General features: G+C 41.2%; 2 protein-coding genes across 3 annotated transcripts; one reads left to right on the forward strand and one right to left on the reverse strand.

Annotated features, from left to right (window-relative positions):
- Nucleotides 1-154: 154 nt before the first annotated feature.
- On the reverse strand, nucleotides 155-10,731 carry lypc (ly6 domain containing, pigment cell). Of its 2 annotated transcripts, XM_061760904.1 has the most exons (5): nucleotides 10,645-10,731; nucleotides 7,649-8,557; nucleotides 4,502-4,693; nucleotides 2,549-2,668; nucleotides 155-2,088 (listed from the first exon to the last, which is right to left on the reverse strand). In XM_061760904.1, exons 3-5 carry the CDS (start codon nucleotides 4,545-4,547, stop codon nucleotides 1,877-1,879), a joined length of 378 nt encoding a protein of 125 aa, XP_061616888.1. In that variant the 5' UTR covers nucleotides 4,548-4,693; nucleotides 7,649-8,557; nucleotides 10,645-10,731; the 3' UTR covers nucleotides 155-1,876. The 2 variants fall into 2 exon arrangements, with proteins under 2 accessions (XP_061616888.1, XP_061616889.1); XM_061760905.1 differs by lacking the exons at nucleotides 7,649-8,557; nucleotides 10,645-10,731 and adding an exon at nucleotides 5,612-7,590.
- A 44-nt stretch (nucleotides 10,732-10,775) lies between these two features.
- On the forward strand, nucleotides 10,776-17,477 carry ddah2 (DDAH family member 2, ADMA-independent). Its single transcript, XM_061760899.1, has 6 exons — nucleotides 10,776-10,916; nucleotides 11,876-12,338; nucleotides 13,378-13,566; nucleotides 15,501-15,620; nucleotides 15,973-16,116; nucleotides 16,849-17,477. Exons 2-6 carry the CDS (start codon nucleotides 12,039-12,041, stop codon nucleotides 16,966-16,968), a joined length of 873 nt encoding a protein of 290 aa, XP_061616883.1. The 5' UTR covers nucleotides 10,776-10,916; nucleotides 11,876-12,038; the 3' UTR covers nucleotides 16,969-17,477.
- Nucleotides 17,478-17,759: the final 282 nt, after the last annotated feature.

Below are 17,759 nucleotides of genomic sequence, written 5' to 3' on the forward strand. Positions count from 1 at the left end.
CAGGGTAAGTCTATCTCTTGCCCAACGGCAAATGGGATAGACTCCAGCTATCCTAATGAGGACAAGTGCTATAGAAAATAAATGGAACAGATTATTCCCATGTTTTGTCACGAATGGTACAAGGAATAGAAACCAAATGTAAGACTCAAAGAAAAAGAGTTTCAAAAACAGTTTATTAACAGGCTGGGCAAACTGATAAGGGAGTTGTGTCTCGAAAACTCGACGCAAAAGGCAAGGTCGAGAAACGAACCTGGTCAGAGCTTACTTGAGTTCAATGCACAAAAAGGATGTCATCTACAAGTGGTAAATAAGGCACAATCAGGCAGAGGCAGAAATGTTTTCTTTTTTATGGGGAAATCTAAATTTTAACAAAATCATAGGTGGACTTCAGACATTTTATGGACAAGGACAAGGGTTCTCAAACCTTTTAGGTCCAGTGACCCCTTACAGGGGAGAATGTTTTCCCTACTCCCTCATAATGCACCAATTAAACATAACCGCCATGTACAGCCCTAAATCCCATGGGAAATATATATTTTTAAACATTTCAACCTAAATATTTACGACTCGTTTAATAGAAAGGAAGTCAACCAAATTCAGCTGAATTACACTATCAAAATGGCTGCGGATATAGAAACTATTGTATAAAATCCCAGTTGCCGATTTAACAATTTGGTAGCTATATTTGGTGACTTCTCTGACCATTCTAGGGAATTTCTTTGTGTGCTTCCAAGCCACTAATATTTTGCTGAGGTCGCCTTGCCTCACCTGTACAAATATTCATGAGAAACTAGTGTGAAAGCTAGAAATGCCGCATTCATGCAGGGATGTCAGATTTATGTGATTCGTCCGATCACATCAGAACTTTTAATTGGCTCAGCGAAGGGTGGGAGGAGTAATTGGGTTAGCTTGTTTGATTGGCATGCACATATTTAAGTATGCACTTTTAAAAAAAAATGGTCATTCTGTTCTCAATTTATTCCGAATGCGGGGTAGCCGTTTTTTGGATGATGTTTTGCCGTAGGTTTTTAAGGACAGATGCCCTGTTTATCCAGGCTTGTGACCAGCATTGTGTTGGGTTGGAGTCTTACATTTGTACACTTATGTTATTTTTAAATGATCCAATTAGGGCTGCAGCTAACGATTATTTTAATCATGAATTAACCTGTCAAATTTCTTTTCAATTAATAAATGAATTGGATAAAAAAAAATTAATCCCATCTCTTCACTCAAAAACAATGTCTCTAAACAATTAATCGATTACCAAAATAGATATAATAATTAATTGGATAATCAATTAGTTATCGATTAAATGTTGTGCCTCTAGATCCATCCATCCATTTTCTGTACCGCTTAGCCTCTCTATGCTTGCGGGTGTGCTGGAGCCTATCCCAGCTATCTTCGGGCGAGAGGCGGGATACACCCTGAACTGGTCGCCAGCCAATCGCAGAGCACATATAAACATACAACCATTCACACTCACATTCACACCTACGGGCAATTTAGAGTCTTCAATTAACCAACCATGCATGTTTTTGGGATGTGGGAGGAAACCGGAGTCCCCGGAGAAAACCAACTCAGGCAAGGGGAGAACATGCAAACTCCACACAGGCGAGGGCGGATTTCACCCCGGGTCCTCAGAACTATGAGGCGGATGTGCTAACCAGTCGTCCACCGTGCCGCTACTTCTAGATCGAACACAATTGATTGTAAATTATTTTGCAGACCCCCAGGTTATGGCTTATGGACCCCAGTCTGAGAACGTCTGCCTAGTATTATAATGTAGTTTGGTAGTCTTTGTTTTTCCTTTTCTGGTCGTTTTCAGATGATATTGGATTACAGGAGCGTACCACAGCATGTCATACAGTTTCAGCTCTCAGGCCAGCAGGAGGCTGAGTGCAAGTAGCAGGCAGAGCGCCGCTCCTCCCCACTTGGTGGCACCGAGAGATGACGCCCCGTTACAGAGGTCTGTGTTGCAGCACACGTTGGTGAAGTTGAAATAAAGGCCGCTGGTGTATTTCTGCCCGCTCACACCACACTGGGAGGGAGCGGCACAGCTCTTTTCGTACATGGTTATTTGAAGTGCACCTATGGACGCAGAAGCGGAAAACTTCTTTAATGGCAACGCATTATCCATTGTCTTGTTTAGTTAAGCACTGATAGTGAAGTAGTGGTTTGCTTGCTTGTGTGGGTTTTTTATGGCTTGCGTCTCCAGCCCAAACGCATACAAAATTCATGGTACATGTTAGCAGGTATGATTTTGGAAGTTGCAGAAAATGTTAATATTTTAGATTGCACTTTGTAGGAAACTCCACATGTGGTTACATATTGTATTTATTGATGCTCCTCCACTAATAGGAAGAATTCATATTACACCCACACTGCCGTCCCTTTGAATACAAAGACAGTACTTAGCACAGCAGGACAATGCAGTCAATATTTTCCAATCCAGATCATTGGAGACTTTGTTCAACGAATGTTTGTCTTCCAGTTGTGTGACAATAGCTGCACAGATTTCACACCCACGCAAACACGCACACACCATCACCTCGTTTTGTTGTTGCAACGCTGGACAGGCAGCGGTGTCCATCAGTGCACTTCTCGGGAAACTTAAGGCAGTCCAGAGGAGAAATGGCGGGAAATACACAGGTATAACACGTCAAACAATCTGAAACAAAACATAAAGCATGCATCACCAAAATGCTTTGATTTTTTTTTTTTTTTTTTTTTTTTTTTTATGACAAAGGAAAATGATTACTATTTTCAAAACTGATCTTTTTCAGATAACAACAAAAGACATAACATTTGGAGATAAAGTACATGGTTTGCATTAGTCAGTGATTATATATAAATGTGAAATTGTCGTGGATAATGTATCTGTGAAGTGACAAAGTTCTTCGGGATTGATGGATGGATGGATGGATGGATGGATGGATAGATAGATAGATAGATAGATAGATGCCAGGTTTTTTCCGCTATCAATGTGACCTATAATGAAATACGTATATACAGTGGATACGGAAAGTTTTCAGACGCCTTTAAATTTTTCACTCTTTGTTATATTGCAGCCATTTGTTAAAATCATTTAGGTTCATTTTTTCCTCATGAATGTACACACAGCACCCAGCCAGAGCCCTGACTTAAACCCAATTGAGCATCTCTAGAAAGAAATGAAAATGGCTGCCCACCAACATTCACCATCCAACCTGACAGAACTGGAGAGGAGGAATGGCAGAGGATCCCCAAATTCAGGTGTGAAAAACTTGTTGCATCAGTCCCCAAAAGACTCATATTGAATACTTATGGCTGTGTGATATTTCAGTTTTTCTTTTTAAATAAATCTGCAACATTTTCAAAAAATAGTTTTTTTCCCCCTGTAAATATGGGGCACTGTGTGTACATTAATGTGAAAAAATTAACTTAAATGATTTTAGCAAATGGTTGCAATATAAAAAAAACGGAAAAATTTAAGGGGTCTGGAAACTTTCTGTACTCACTGTATTTTGGAGAAGGGAACTAAAAATAAGCAACTGAGATAATGTGGTTGCACAAGTGTGCACACCCGCTTACAACCGGGATGTGGCTGTATTCAAAATTAACCAGTCGCATTCAAACTACTGTTAAAATGAAGTCAGCACACACCTGCCACCATTTACAGTGCCTCTGATTAACCGCAAATAATTTCAAATGGCTTTTCGTGCCTTTTTTTTTTTTTTTGTAGTCTGCTGCTATTTCGAAGTGTTCATAATTCCCTCCTCCTTGACTAAGGCCCCAGTTCCAGCTGAAGAAAAACAGCCCCAAAGCATGATACTGCCACCACCATGCCTTATTGTAGGTATGGTGTTCTTTTAGTGAAGAGCAGTGGTGTGCTTGTTCCAAACATCCATCCCTTCCCAACACCGCTTATCTTGGTTAGGGTTGTGGGGCGCTGGTGCCTATCCCAGCTGACTTCTGGCGAAAGGCGGCCTACACCCTTGCACTGGTCGCCAGTCAGTCGCAGGGTGTGCCGAACATACTGTCACCAATTGTTATATGTATGCCATTGCACTTAACACTGTTGATTCTGAGGGGTTTTGAACGCATCGCGATGGTGCGTGTGGAGGGGAAAAAGAAGCGTTGTTCTGCACTGCGTGTTTGCGTTCCATGCTCTGTTGTGTTCCGGCCCACACACAGTAACTGTGTTGTTTGTTATGAATAAACGCACAACTTGAAGAAGTTAAAATACGTTTTTGGAATTATTGCCCAAATGTTCAACCTGGGTTTTAGCGAACCAAAGTACATTTTTCCACGTGTTTGTGAGATTAGGTCGCAGTCCGATGGAGCCAAGGTGGAACTCGGTATATAATTCAAAGAATAAAATAACAAAATAATGCATACATTTAAACTGGAAATACAGTGTGACAAAACTGGCATCATATTCAAAGAAAACAACAGTGTATGGGAACAAATAATTACTTTAGTTAAATGTGTGTAGTGTTTTTTTGTTTGTTTTTTTACTTACTTGCCAAGGGAAGACAAAACAGTAGCAGAAGCTGCGAGGCAGACATGATGCTTCCTTCCAGTTCCAGTCCAGCGAGTATCCCTCTTCGTGTCTCGCGCTAAACGTCTGCAGCAACTTCCAAATTATTCCCAATTCAATTTGTCCTCCTCGTTGAAGCACACACCCCTCCTCTTATTATTCTCAGTCCTTCTCCTGTGCGTACCATCCGAAACATGGCAGTTGTGGCGTATCATAAATAATTATTATCATAATAAAATACCGACACAAATGAAAAACAAAACATAACAAATATGCTCGGCAGGTTAAAAAAAAAAAAGTGTGACTTTTCTCGAACGTTTTTGAGGAGATGACAACTGGTGGTAAGAGCCCGCACTCAAACAGGCGGATAGATATAAAACAAAGTATACATAGACATTGCTATGGGCGAGTTGCCAGCGCGTCCGCCATATTGGATGTGTCAGCTCATGCAAGTCAACGGACTGAACGTCATTAACGACAGCCTACAAAGTGAATGCATCTCAACCTTTCACAAACACAATAAGATATTTTGGAAGCAAATAGGCACCAAAAACAATGTATGTAACTTTTCATCTGATTCTTTAAATGTTTACTCCTTACATGTTTCGGCTGTGGGTCACTCAATTAGTCGATAAATATAAGTTTGAGATATTAGTTTTTTGAATAAAGTGCACTAAAGCTTACATTTAGCTGATTTTGAAGAATGATTCTGATATAGTGATTTATGTCATGTCTAACAATCAAAGTGGCAAATTTAGATTTTGGTGGCACAGTGCCTGAGTCTTTAGCATGTTTGCCTCACAGTTCTGCAGGTTTGGTGTTTGAATCTCAGCTCCAGCCAGTTTGTGCTTGCGTGTTATTTTTATTTTTTTTCTGGGTATTCTGTCTTTCTTGCATTTCTAAAAATATCCATATTAGATTAATTGAAGACACTAAATTGTCCAGTCCACAGTGTACGTTGCCTTTTGCCCAAAGTCTGGCATAGGCTCCAGCTAACCTGTGATGCTGATGACGACAAGCAGCACGGAAAGTAGATGGATGAACAATACAAATATTTGGTCCCACCTGTATATTAAAAACTCCGTCTCTTACCGTTGCACTTCTAGAGGCTTCTCGATGAGCAGTTGTTAGCTATGTAATGAAAATTTCACGGGCAGGTGAAATTCCATCCATCCATCCATTTTCTGAGCCGCTTCTCCTCACTAGGGTCGCGGGGGTGCTGGAGCCTATCCCAGCTGTCATCGGGCAGGAGGCGGGGTACACCCTGAACTGGTTGCCAGCCAATCGCAGGGCACATAGGAACAAACAACCATTCGCACTCACAGTCATGCCTACGGGCAATTTAGAGTCTCCAATTCATGCATGTTTTTTGGGATGTGGGAGGAAACCGGAGTGCCCGGAGAAAACCCACGCAGGCACGGGGAGAACATGCAAACTCCACACAGGCGGGGACGGGGATTGAACCCCGCACCTCAGAACTGTGAGGCTGACGCTCTAACCAGTCGGCCACCGTGCCGCCGGCAGGTGAAATTGAAAAACAAATTAATGTCTGCGCACGTGCATTTTGATTGGTATTGTCTTTTTTTTTTTTTTTCCTCAAACACTGATGTCATCCAGCCTTGTCTGTTTCTCCTCCCCGAGGCTTCAAATTCAATTTGGAGAGGTAATCACCAACAGCTGACAGGGCCTCTTAAGGCTGACGTGCTATGTTAAAAGTGGGACATCTCCCTTGGCAACGACAGTGTCTTATATTGGTACTATATATTTTGTAATAATCCTCAAGACTATCAGGAGCACAGACCTACATTTACAACCTTCTTTCTAATATTTGTCACGCAAAATTGTATTTATTTGCATTATTATTATTCCTTTAATTTAATTTAGTCTATTCTTGTCATTTTGTAGCATTTCTCTTGGCTGCCCTGCTTCCAGTACGTCACGTGTTTGGGGATTGGATGAAAACGTTTTCAGGACAGTCCAAATTTGACATCCGTTGGAACGCTTCTGTGGTCATTTTTCAAGCCAGTCTTTCTGCTTTTGGTTACGTGCTATTTACATTGGCATCTGATTGCTAAAAAAATAATTTGGATAGGGTTGCATTGACCCATACATTTTTTTATACCACTTGTCCTCATTTGGATCGCGGGTGAGCTGGAACCTCTTCCATCTGACTTTGGGTGTACACCCTGGACTGGTCCCCAGCCAACTGTAGAAGTTGTGTATGCAATTGATAACTATAATTTATTGCATTGCCCATGCTTCCTGATGTCACAAAAACAGTGACATTTCTGGTTCTTTCCTCTTTGTACCCTTCTGTGGTGGCATCACAAAGAAAAAGAAAACGACACATCCGCAGTTAATGCTTAAAGTGGGATAAACGCATACCGATTTTAAAATGTGAGAGACCTTACACAAAAATTACTACTTTCGGCGTGTCAACTTTGGAGGTCACACCGTGCCTAAAATTTCTTTTGAAATTTAATGTGGATACTTGTTGCAAAGAACCAGATAAAATAATCAATTAGAGAATACAAGAGTGGTCCCCAAAGTAAATAATGGATGCATCGCACGAACTTTCCATCTTCTATTGCTACAATGTCAAATATTATTTGTGATTCAGCAAATGATTCTTTGACAGCGTCTCAAGCGTCATCACATAAAACGAATCATAACCATCTGGGTCGGAGTCCTTGAGACGTCATTTGCAGAAGTATGTAAAAACATCCGTAAGACTGGAGAGAAGATCGGGAACGTCTAGTTTAACCGAATTACCCTTGAGTTGTAATGGGAGACGTGAGGACAGCACATTGTACAGTCTGCTGACTTGAGGTCTTGTGATGGGACCAGTCAAGCGGCTCAGGCTGCATAAGCTGTTTACTAATTAATTATCTGTGTGGAGCAGCACATGATAAAATTTTGCGCAAAGATCAATCAATTGCTTTGCTTTATAAACTGCGCAAATAGTAGGAGTAGTACTTCTAGATACTGTATATTTTATGGTATTCAGTTTGATAAATACAGTGATGTGTAGTTACTTATTTACAATGACTTTTTAAAGAATAGGTTTCAAATTGTATTTATATTTAATTAAAAGGAAATATAATATATTTCAAGAATTTGAAAAAATACCATTCTACTGCCTCCTCGTCCTCTTCTTCTTCTTCTTCAGCGCGTCAACCTTTCCCATTCCTTTTCCTCTTCTGACGTTGGCTGGTCCTCTGATGAGCTCATTTCTTAATGTATCCAACCTGCTCACTCCGAGAGCGAACCTCAACATCTTCATTTCCGCCACCTCCAGCTTCGCTTCCTGTTGTCTCTTCATTGCCTTCTGTCTCTAATCCGTACATCATGGCTGGCCTCACCACTGTTTTATAAACTTTGCCCTTCATCCTAGCAGAGACTCTTCAGTCACATAACACACCTGACACCTTCCTCGACCTGTTCCAACCTGCTTGGACCCGTTTCTTAATTTCCTTACCACACTCACCATTGCTCTGGACTGTTGACCCCAAGTATTTTAGAGTCCTCCACCCTCGCTATCTCTTCTCCCTGTAGCCTCACTCTTCCCCCTCCAAGCCTCTCATTAATGCACATATTTTGTGTCCTGTATTATTCTGACATACTTCTCTGCCTCTCCAGACTTCCGCATGCAGTACCACAGTTCCTCTCCGGGTACTCTGTCATAGGCTTTCTCTCGAACTACAAAGACACAATGTAGCTCCTTCTGACCTTCACTGTACTTGTCCAATACACACCCTCAAGGCAAATAATACATCTGTGTTACTCTTTCTCGGCAGGAAACCATACTGTTGCTTGCAAATTCTCACATCTGTCCTGAGTCTAGCCTCCACTACTCTTTCCCATAACTGCATTGTGTGGCTCATCAACTTTATTCCTCTGTAGCTCCCACAGCTCAGCACATCACCATTTTCTTCTTAAAAATGGGCACCAGCAGACTTTTCCTCCATTCCTGCGTCAATTCCTCATCCTCTAGAATTTTGTGGAACAATGTCCTCAAAAATTCCACAGCCACCTTTCCTAGAAGTAAGTAAATTGTGCAAGTGTCTATGACCAGCATCAGAAGTAGCATTTAAGCTGTCATACAAAGGTAACAAGAATTTGACTGCTGTATAATAAAACAAAACAGACCCAAAAAAATCCAAACAAAAAACTTCAAGACCTGACAGACATAATGGGGAGGGGACAGGAAGTTGTTTGCAGAGCAACACTGCCACCTTGTGGGGTTTTATGAATATTGCTAGTCGTAGTATTAAGTCAGACCTGTGAGGGGCAGCATGGTGCCAAAGGGCATCCAAACTGTCAGGAAATACAAAGAGAAGAAACATGCATCCATCCATCCATCCATCCATCCATTTTCTGAACCGCTTATCCTCACTGGGGTCATGTCCCCAAATATATATAATGTTGTACCCGTACCACACACCTTAAATTGATTAAAACACACTCAAACTTATTAAAAACATTTTTAAAGTATTCTTTAAGACCTGTTCTCACTCTCTCACGTAGCACTTCAAATAAGAGGCATATAGCGTGCTTGCTTCAGCTGTTTGTCACTACCAGTTGAAGTTTACCATAAAACTGCCTCATTAGAGAATTTTAAAAATCGTATATTTAAACATCAAAATAGTCAACCAAGTCATATCGTTTGGTCTAAGGAACGTCCCCTAGCCCAATGCTACCCTCTAATGTGAAACATCATAGACAGGCTAACGGGAATTAGCACAGATGCTACGGTGATTATAACGCATGGAGCAGCAACACATACAAACACAACACACAGCGACACTCACAGGCATGTATTTTCGCTTCGGCTACATATTTTGATTGACGCATCAGTGGCGGTGTTGTTCATGTGTTTACGTGGATGTTTGGTTGGCTCTTAGTGGACAGATGGCCTTCTTTAATCCTGTCTGTGTCCTCTACTTGCCATCTTTTATCCAGCCCCCCACCTTACTCACTCTGTTCCCCTCTGCTATTCCACCACTTTATGAGCCCGGATATATATATCTATATATATTTTTTTTTTATTCCCCTTCACCGCTGATTTATGTCTTTGTGCTGTCGCTCGACTTAAACTCCAGTAACTCAGACAGTCGGGAGAGGAATGTCGTACTGCTGCATATGTCCAAAAAAGTATAGTTCCGCTCACTCGGTCTCGACTGCCAAAATAAAATGGAAACATAATTCATGTGTTTGATGTTTAAAGTGGCTGCCCAACTAAAATGTAAACATAATAATTCATGTGTTTGTTAGCAAATGTAACACACAACATGCTTGCAATTGCGTAACATGTTTATCCAATAGTTCAGCACCATTTGACCCATTTGGGTGAAGCTTAAGAGATTAATTTTTTTTTTGTCATGTCAAGGACAAAAACAGGCGTTAACGCATGAGGATTGTAACGAAATAGAATTGAGAAATATCAGATTGGTATTTAAAACAAAAAAAAAACATTCAGGAGTTGTATTTATTTAAAAAGATAATTGATTTACATATTTTTGTTATTGTTATGCGTCAGTAATTTGTACAACATTGAGCTAAAGCGCTTGGGTGTCACAATTTGCATTCTCCATTGATGTGACATTAAAATATCAACTATAAAGAAACATATTGAGAAATAAACTTAAAGAACATGTGAGTCACTCTTTAAAAACAACAAATTCTTGCGAGTCGTCAGTTTACTTTAAGACAACAGGCCTCGACGTTACAAACGGCGCTGGACTTACTTTTTAATCATTTGATTAACTGTTCCAACTGTTTTTCATGCAAAACATTTAATGTAGTATAACTGCGACTTTACGACTACAGCGTGAGTTAGTGATAGACTACGTAGTTAGGGTTACGTCGCCACTGCAGCAAGACAACTGCGTCGTAAACCGAGGACCCCTTAATTGTTCTTACGTCACAATGAACTTGGCTTTATTATTACCTAGTTTGCATATATATAAATAATCTATTAATTAAACATTAGCTACTACCTGGTCGTGTTTTACGGTGCTTAAATTATAATAACTAATAATTGACCCAAGGCGTAAACCCGTGTTAAACTAAACGTAACCAAAAGACCGGAAATGACACTTCAAGTGTAAAAGCTTCATCATTACCTCGACGGTCATGTCGTTCGGGTTTTGTCACGCACACGTCGTAAAGTGACTTTTGACACAGCGGGGTGAGGCAAAGGCGCATAGTCTCAATTTGAACCCGAAACGTAGCGGCTGTGACGAAAACTCTCTTTTATTTTGAAAGGCGTACTCGGAAGTCGCACATTTCAACACAGCAGTGGGTGGAAGCACAAGAGTGAAAAACTGGATAACGGGAAACGGCCCTGTTTGGGAAATACATCAGACTGGGGCGAACGTCTCCAAGCTTCAAAGTGGTAAGGAGATTTACTTTCCTATCTTTATTTGTTATTATTATTTTTTATTTTTTGCTGTAGTTTACCTTAGGAAGATGTTAAAGGTTATAATGTGAAAGGATAACAGTTGGACGTCGCACTACTTGTAGATTGCAGATTGTTTGCACCGGTGCTGAGCTCAAACCGCAACTAATGGGCGCAAACAGTTCAGTAAACACACTTTTTGTGAACGTGATGGAGATAAGTGGTCTTTTAATAGTTTTGGTGAAACCTGTAGAATGTACATATTCCATTAACAACAACAAAAAAATAATAATAAAAAGATTAGATTGGAAAAGCGTTTTTAAAAAATGTTTAGGCTACAAAATATTTTGGGACAATGTTGACGCTTTTGTTTTTATTCCTAATGGCAAATTCTGTTTTATGATTAGTGGTGAAACAATTAATTGACAACAAATCAAATAACTTAATTGGCAACTATTTTCATAGTTGATGAAGCCAAAAAACAAAAGATTATACTCTATTGTTAAAATAATCATTAGTTGCAGCCTGAGTTAATATACTCCAATTTCTATAGTCTTCCATGAAAGCAGGCTCATTATATTTATAGAGAATCCAAATAAGACATTTTCAAACATCTGCTTTTACTTTGGAAAACAATGATCAACATTTTGCCAATTTTCCGAGTGATGTTATGAACCACTAACTGAATCATAATTAATTGTATGTTTGTGCATTTTCTGCACTGTCAATTTGAAATGATGTCCTGATTTATGGGATGGAAATGAAAAGCTTTTTAAATCCAATGAATTGAAAAAATGATCGACAGATGATAAATAGACCGTGAATATCCTCAGTTGTACTTATGATACTTATTAAATGGGGCGATAATTCTTCTTCAAGCCACAGCGCCCACGACATGTTTATTTCTAACCCAGTTGTCTTTGTCCTGATTTAAAGTTAATCATCTCTTTCCATAGGTGGGGAATATCTACTTCTTTTTGTATGGATCCACGATAGGAGGTAGAAGGCGTCTCCACTTTTTGTCTTGGTGATCCCAATTCACACCAACAAGACTGCGAAGGAGCTGTTCCGACAGTGTTTTCTCCTCCTGTCGAGACACCCCTACTAGGCGCCACAGAGATGGCAAACATGTGCCCGTATGGCCAGTTCACCCACGCGGTGGTGCGCGGCATCCCGGAGACCTTCGGGAAGGTGGTGGGTGAAAACGGCGAGAACAAGGAGGTCTCAGTGGACCTGGCCAAAGCCCAGCGTCAGTTCGGCTGTCTGACGGGAGCGCTGAGGCAGAAAGTGGGCCTGCAGCTGATCGAGATCCCTCCCGATCCGGAGCTGCCGATGAGCTGGAGGGTGGAGGACGTGGCGGTGATCCAAGGTGACACGGCGCTCATCACCAGGCCCTTCAGACAGCAGAGACGCAGCGAGGTAAACGCATCGCTCCCTCAAGCTCACGCTTAAATCTTGCACTTTTTGTCCCCCAAAAAGAAGTTTTAAAAGAGATTGATTTATTTTCCTTTTGACTTTTTTGGGGATCCTGTCGTGCCCAAAAAAATGGGGTCCGGGTCCTAATGGGCTTTTGCATGATGGAAATACATTTGTCAACAAGGATGTGGGGGGGAGGGGGGTTAATGCCCACCTCAACCCGTTTGGAGGCCCCCCTCCCCCTAAATTGGATGCCAAGGGCCTCACCACGCTGCTGCATTTGGTGGAGCTAAGCCGTTGCAATGAACGGGTGGCTACTCGATGTGGCTAACTTAACTTTTCTGACCCCTCTAGTGACTAGCTTTCAAAAAAGCAGCTAGCACAACATATAGCAAAATAACTTTTTCTCTTTTTATTCAAAAATTCTGAGATTTTCACCCCTGCGTGTCCAGACTGCAAATGAATGGCACTTGCGCTAAACCACGGCAGGCTAATTTGACCGTACCCCAGGATAGTGCTTTGGTGTAGTCAGGCGGCATACGAGCGAGAACTTGGCGAGCGTCAAACAATTAACTTCTTTTCGCGAGAAAACAATGTAGAACTCATGAACCTGCAAGGGAAATCGTCTTTTTGCTTAAAAATAAAAAACCCAACAAGGAAAGCATTCAGAAAGTTGCAGCTGTATCATCATGCGACCACAACTTGACATAAGTGAACAAGAACTGAAAGATGGAGATTTGGATCATCACCAAATGGAACCTTGGCAGCAGGCGTCTTTTGTCATAGTTGTTGTTCATGCTCCCCGGTTCGCATTCCTCCAAGTCCTTGCTGCCCCTGTTTATTCAGCCTTTAAACTCCCAAAGATCTTTACCAATCGAGAGTTCAACAGCGGTTGACTTCACCTCTCTATTTACATCTTTTTATACTTTGCATCCCCAGGGGTCGAAAAAGTAAGGAGTAAGAAAAAAGATCTGTAAGATCAAATGTAGGGAGTAGAAGTAATGACATCAGAGAAATAAACTCCCACTCACCCCCTGTGCAGGCGGAGGCGGTGCGCAGGGTGATGTCCGAGCTCAACCTGAGCGTGGTGGAGATGGACGGGGCCCCGGGGGACTCCGGAGGGGCCACGCTGGAGGGCGGCGACGTCCTCTTCACAGGGAGGGAGTTCTTCGTCGGCATCTCCTCCCACACCAACCACAAAGGAGCCGAGGTGCTGGCGGACACGTTTCGGGTACGAGCAGAAAAGATGGCGGCTGAGTGATGAAGACAACTCATCAGTCCGATAGGTTTTCTTTGACCTGGATGCCAGACTGAGCAGGTGGCACTGTGTACTATTACATTTGGGGAATTGAAGTGGAAGGCAGTGATCAATGGGGCTGAATACAAGACTCCTTTGTCACATGACCAGCCTTCATTATGGAGATTATTTGAAGTCCCTTTTAGATATGTATGCTTTCAAAACGCATGCACACACTGCATCTGCTTGTGTGTGTGTGTGTGTGTGTGTGTGGGGGGGGGGGGGGGTAAGGTGACATGGTAGCTGGCGTATGATGTTTCAGAATCATCACACGAAGTAATCGCCTTGCTTCTATTTGACATAACTGCATAAATGGGTGCATCCCAAAGTAGAATATTGTGGAAACATAATTGGAGTAGTTCAAGTGAAAAAAATATTTTATTTTGATTATAGCTTACAGCTCAAGAACACTCCAAATTTACCATCTCAAGACATTTGAATACATCCAAAACAAACAAAAATTATTTAAAATTTAGAAATTCAAAATTACTTTCCTACTGAACTATTGAAATCGTGAACTTTTTTTACACTATTTAAAATTGAGATGCACATGTATTATATTTGTATCGTAGTAGTTTTAAATAAGTGGTAGAAAGTTACAGTATTCACTATGAAGATCACAATGTTAACAAATACCCCGTAATATGAAATAATTTATGATAGATGTACATTATTTTACTAGACATTATGTTGTAAGCGCCCCTGACAGGGATAAAATAATTTGGTTTCCTCACAATTAATGTTCCCACTAGCTATCTTTTTTTTTTTTTGAAGGCAGACCATCAACAATAACTGCTCTGCATCACAGTGAGGAGTCTTTTCTGCCCTGTGGACTTGTGAATACATTATTTGCAATTGTAAGATTTACTGAGCAATACAGGGGAAGTACACAGTGACCAAAAAAGCAGCTGTTGCATGACTGCATGTTTTGGAATCATTGGTGTATGAGTCACTTGAACAGATGAAGCGCAGGCATTACTGATTGTTTTAGTAACGCCTGCATTTTTCATACCATGCAGTCGTGCAGGGCCACAGTTATGCAGTTTGGGGCCCAAGCCAAACTCTGTCATTGGGCCCCCCACGCCAGTGTACTGCACTAACAAAATGTTCACGTCAGCGCAAGGTCTTCACTGATAATGTACTTCAAACCCTTCCTGAGGATTATCTAACAAGTGAATCAGCTCAATGCTTTCGTTATCGTTTCGGTAACAGATAAGAACATTAAGCAACATTCAGTATAGTTGACTACTTTGGTGGCTTTAATACTCAGGATCTACGAAAATGTAGTAGTCACGAAGATGTATTACATCTTACTATGCTAAAGCGTCACTCTTCCTTCTAGACTGACACTACTGCAAGTGGCAAGAGAGCCTGGCTCTTGCTGTCGTTGGTTAGGCAACATTCTGTGTAACCTTGAAAAAGGTTGAAACCTTTGTTACATTTGATTAAAAGAAGAAAAAAAAATGTCCTTTTCCTGTCTTCTCTTACGCCGCTTCATTTGCCAAACAACTGCACCCACGAGTTTGTTTTGCTACAAGTCTGCACATTTGCAGTAAGATGATGGAATAGTCCATTGCATGAGAAGGTATAGGGGGATGGCAGGTTGAAACGATCAGGATAGATTCAGCAGTTTAATGTTACGCGCGAGAATAATTGCTTTGACTCGAAGAAAACATTAATCAGTTTATATGAGACTTAACGGTGGCCCCTGAAAATCTATGGGCCCCAGGCCATTGCTTGTGTCTGCAAGGGGTAAGCTCGCCCCTGCTGTTGTTATGTAATGTCAGCTGTTGCCTGAACTGCACCGAGAACTCAATAAAAGCAACGAGGACGCATTAACGAAACGTTTTCCACTGCGATGTGTTCAGGACTTTTCCGTGTCAACCGTGCCAGTCTGCGGTGGGATTCGACTGAAAAACATCTGCTCGATGGGAGCTGCCAACACAATCATCATCAGCAACAGTGACGGGGCCAAGAAGACTCTGCGGGTGGGTGGGCTTTGTTTGTGCGTGTCACTCAGTGTTCCGTGATTGTGAAAATGATGAAAGAATTTGTGTTGAGGCCTTCCAAGACAATACATCAAATTTGAAATGTACAGTACTCGCTCCGACTGTCTTGTACACTTGTTGACAATTCTAAAACAAATGAGTGTAGCTATACAAACAACAGAGAGCTCAACACTACTGAAGGTCGAGGTACTAATTTTTGTTATTATATTGTTTTATTATTGTGGTTGTTGCAGTGGTCTGGAACTGCACGGTTTTAAAGCTGCCATGTAGTCTAGAAATAAGTAACGCTTGTGTTGTCAGACTGTAAAATACAGTATATGTGTGTTTCCAGATGATGGAACAGCTGACCGATCACCACTATGAGGTTCTAACTGTGCCGGAACAATCTGCAGCTAACTGCATCTACATAAAGGGCCCGTCCAAGAAGGACTTCCTGCTCCACAGGCCAGCGGAAGAATGTCCTTACAGTGTGTCTGTAAGTTTTTCTTTTTTTCCCCCTCATCAAAGCAGTAATGTTCCCCAAAAATGCTAAAAATAAATAAATAAATAAAAAATCTCTCAAACAAAAAAAAAATATTTTACAACTATTTTATAGTCACACACATATAACATTCATATTCCTACCATTTTAATGAAAATATAATTCTCAAAGCCCATTTTCTCATATATTGGGCACCAATTAGAACAACATACAGTGATTGCACTCTCACTAAAAATTGATCAACTTGTTATATTTAATGTAGTTGGATGATTTGATTTGTTGTCATGTCAACCAGCGTCCTTAATCCATTTAGCTCCAAGACAGTCCAGCTCGGCAACTTTTCTCATAGTTGGAATGGGTTTATAATGGATGAGAGCAGGTGCTTGCACACACAGCCACAAGGTGGAACTCAAGCACCTGCCCCCTGCCCTCCCCTCCCAAAAAAAGTTCCATTGCTGCAGCCCTTTATTTTTTCCTTTTTCTTCAGTATTAAAGAAATAAAAATTCCCCTCTCTATTTTATCAAAAGGGTTTTGAAATCTGACAGATTTAACCCCCCCCACCCCCCTCAAAATGTCTGTGCACATACCTGAGAGAGCCATGGCTGTCCCCATTAAGCCTTGAGTAATGAGCTTGAGACTATTGCATTTTATGGATTCTCTCCTGGTGACTTTTCTTCCCGACTTCCAGTAGCCATGATAAAATTCTTCTTCCTGCTTGTGTCCAGGCTTTCCAGAAGCTGCAGGATTACACCTTCTTGCCTACAGCCTGCAGTGAGGCCTCCAAGCTGGGAGCATCTCTATCTTCACTTTGCCTGCTTGTCAATAAGAAGCACACATATTTCTGATTTTGTTCCCCCCCCCCCCCCCCTTCTAAACCCGTCAGTGTTTGACCCCTCGCAACGATCCCCTTTGGGTAGGGTGGGCCTCTTCACAAAATGTATTTGACCAAAATGCTCAATGTTGTAGGAAATGGTGAATAAGAGTTTAGCAGTGCAACTTGCATGATTCACACCTGTAAGTCACCTAGCATCAATTCGCTTAGAATTTTACACCTTTTCGCCTCTTCATTTCCAGCTTCTGCTAAGTCCAGTTAGATGGCCAACAGAAGCAGTTAGTTTTGACACTTCAGTGGTGCCCAAGATTTTTTTTTTTTGGAAGATGTTAACTTCTTGATTAAACTATATTGTGCTTTGCAGTGGTGCGCCGCATCATACACAGGTCATCTAATGCTTTATTTAGCTACTTGGGGGTCAAAATATTAGAAACATGCCTTTGTATAGATAGAATTTTGCTTCAACTTTTGTATTGAATGTACAGCAATTGTAAAAGTACACCTATTAAATTGTCTGGTGAAGTAGTCACATTTATTGTGGCTCCATCCACTCCATGCCCATAAAGTGGATACACACAAACTGATATTTAACATCTTAAGACTTAAAATTAGACCCCACATAAAACACTACCTGCAATAATGCACTTTATTTTCTGTAGAAGTCCAAAGGAGCGCAGCGGCCTGGATGTGGCTCTGCCCCTTGAGTTTGACACCTGTGGTTTCTAGTGCATGCCTTTCAATGTACTTAGTATGAGCAACACAGCACACTCCGCTTCAGAAAGTATCACAGTAACTGGCAAGTTT

The sequence above is a fragment of the Phyllopteryx taeniolatus genome, chromosome 21 (assembly GCF_024500385.1).
Source record: "Phyllopteryx taeniolatus isolate TA_2022b chromosome 21, UOR_Ptae_1.2, whole genome shotgun sequence".
In the NCBI taxonomy this organism is placed as follows: Eukaryota; Metazoa; Chordata; class Actinopteri; order Syngnathiformes; family Syngnathidae; genus Phyllopteryx; species Phyllopteryx taeniolatus.

What these genes read in the sequence shown, in the direction of transcription:
- lypc (XM_061760904.1), bottom strand. Translation starts at nt 4,547, where the DNA reads ATGTCTGCCTCGCAGCTTCTGCTACTGTTTTGTCTTCCCTTGGCAA. An exon ending in GTTTTGTCTTCCCTTGGCAA is followed by an intron (nt 2,669 to 4,501) that starts GTAAGTAAAAAA and finishes GTTTTGTTTCAG; the next exon opens with ATTGTTTGACGTGTTATACC. An exon ending in CGTTGCAACAACAAAACGAG is followed by an intron (nt 2,089 to 2,548) that starts GTGATGGTGTGT and finishes CTGCGTCCATAG; the next exon opens with GTGCACTTCAAATAACCATG.
- ddah2 (XM_061760899.1), top strand. Translation starts at nt 12,039, where the DNA reads ATGGCAAACATGTGCCCGTATGGCCAGTTCACCCACGCGGTGGTGCGC. An exon ending in GGGCCAAGAAGACTCTGCGG is followed by an intron (nt 15,621 to 15,972) that starts GTGGGTGGGCTT and finishes GTGTGTTTCCAG; the next exon opens with ATGATGGAACAGCTGACCGA. An exon ending in AATGTCCTTACAGTGTGTCT is followed by an intron (nt 16,117 to 16,848) that starts GTAAGTTTTTCT and finishes GCTTGTGTCCAG; the next exon opens with GCTTTCCAGAAGCTGCAGGA.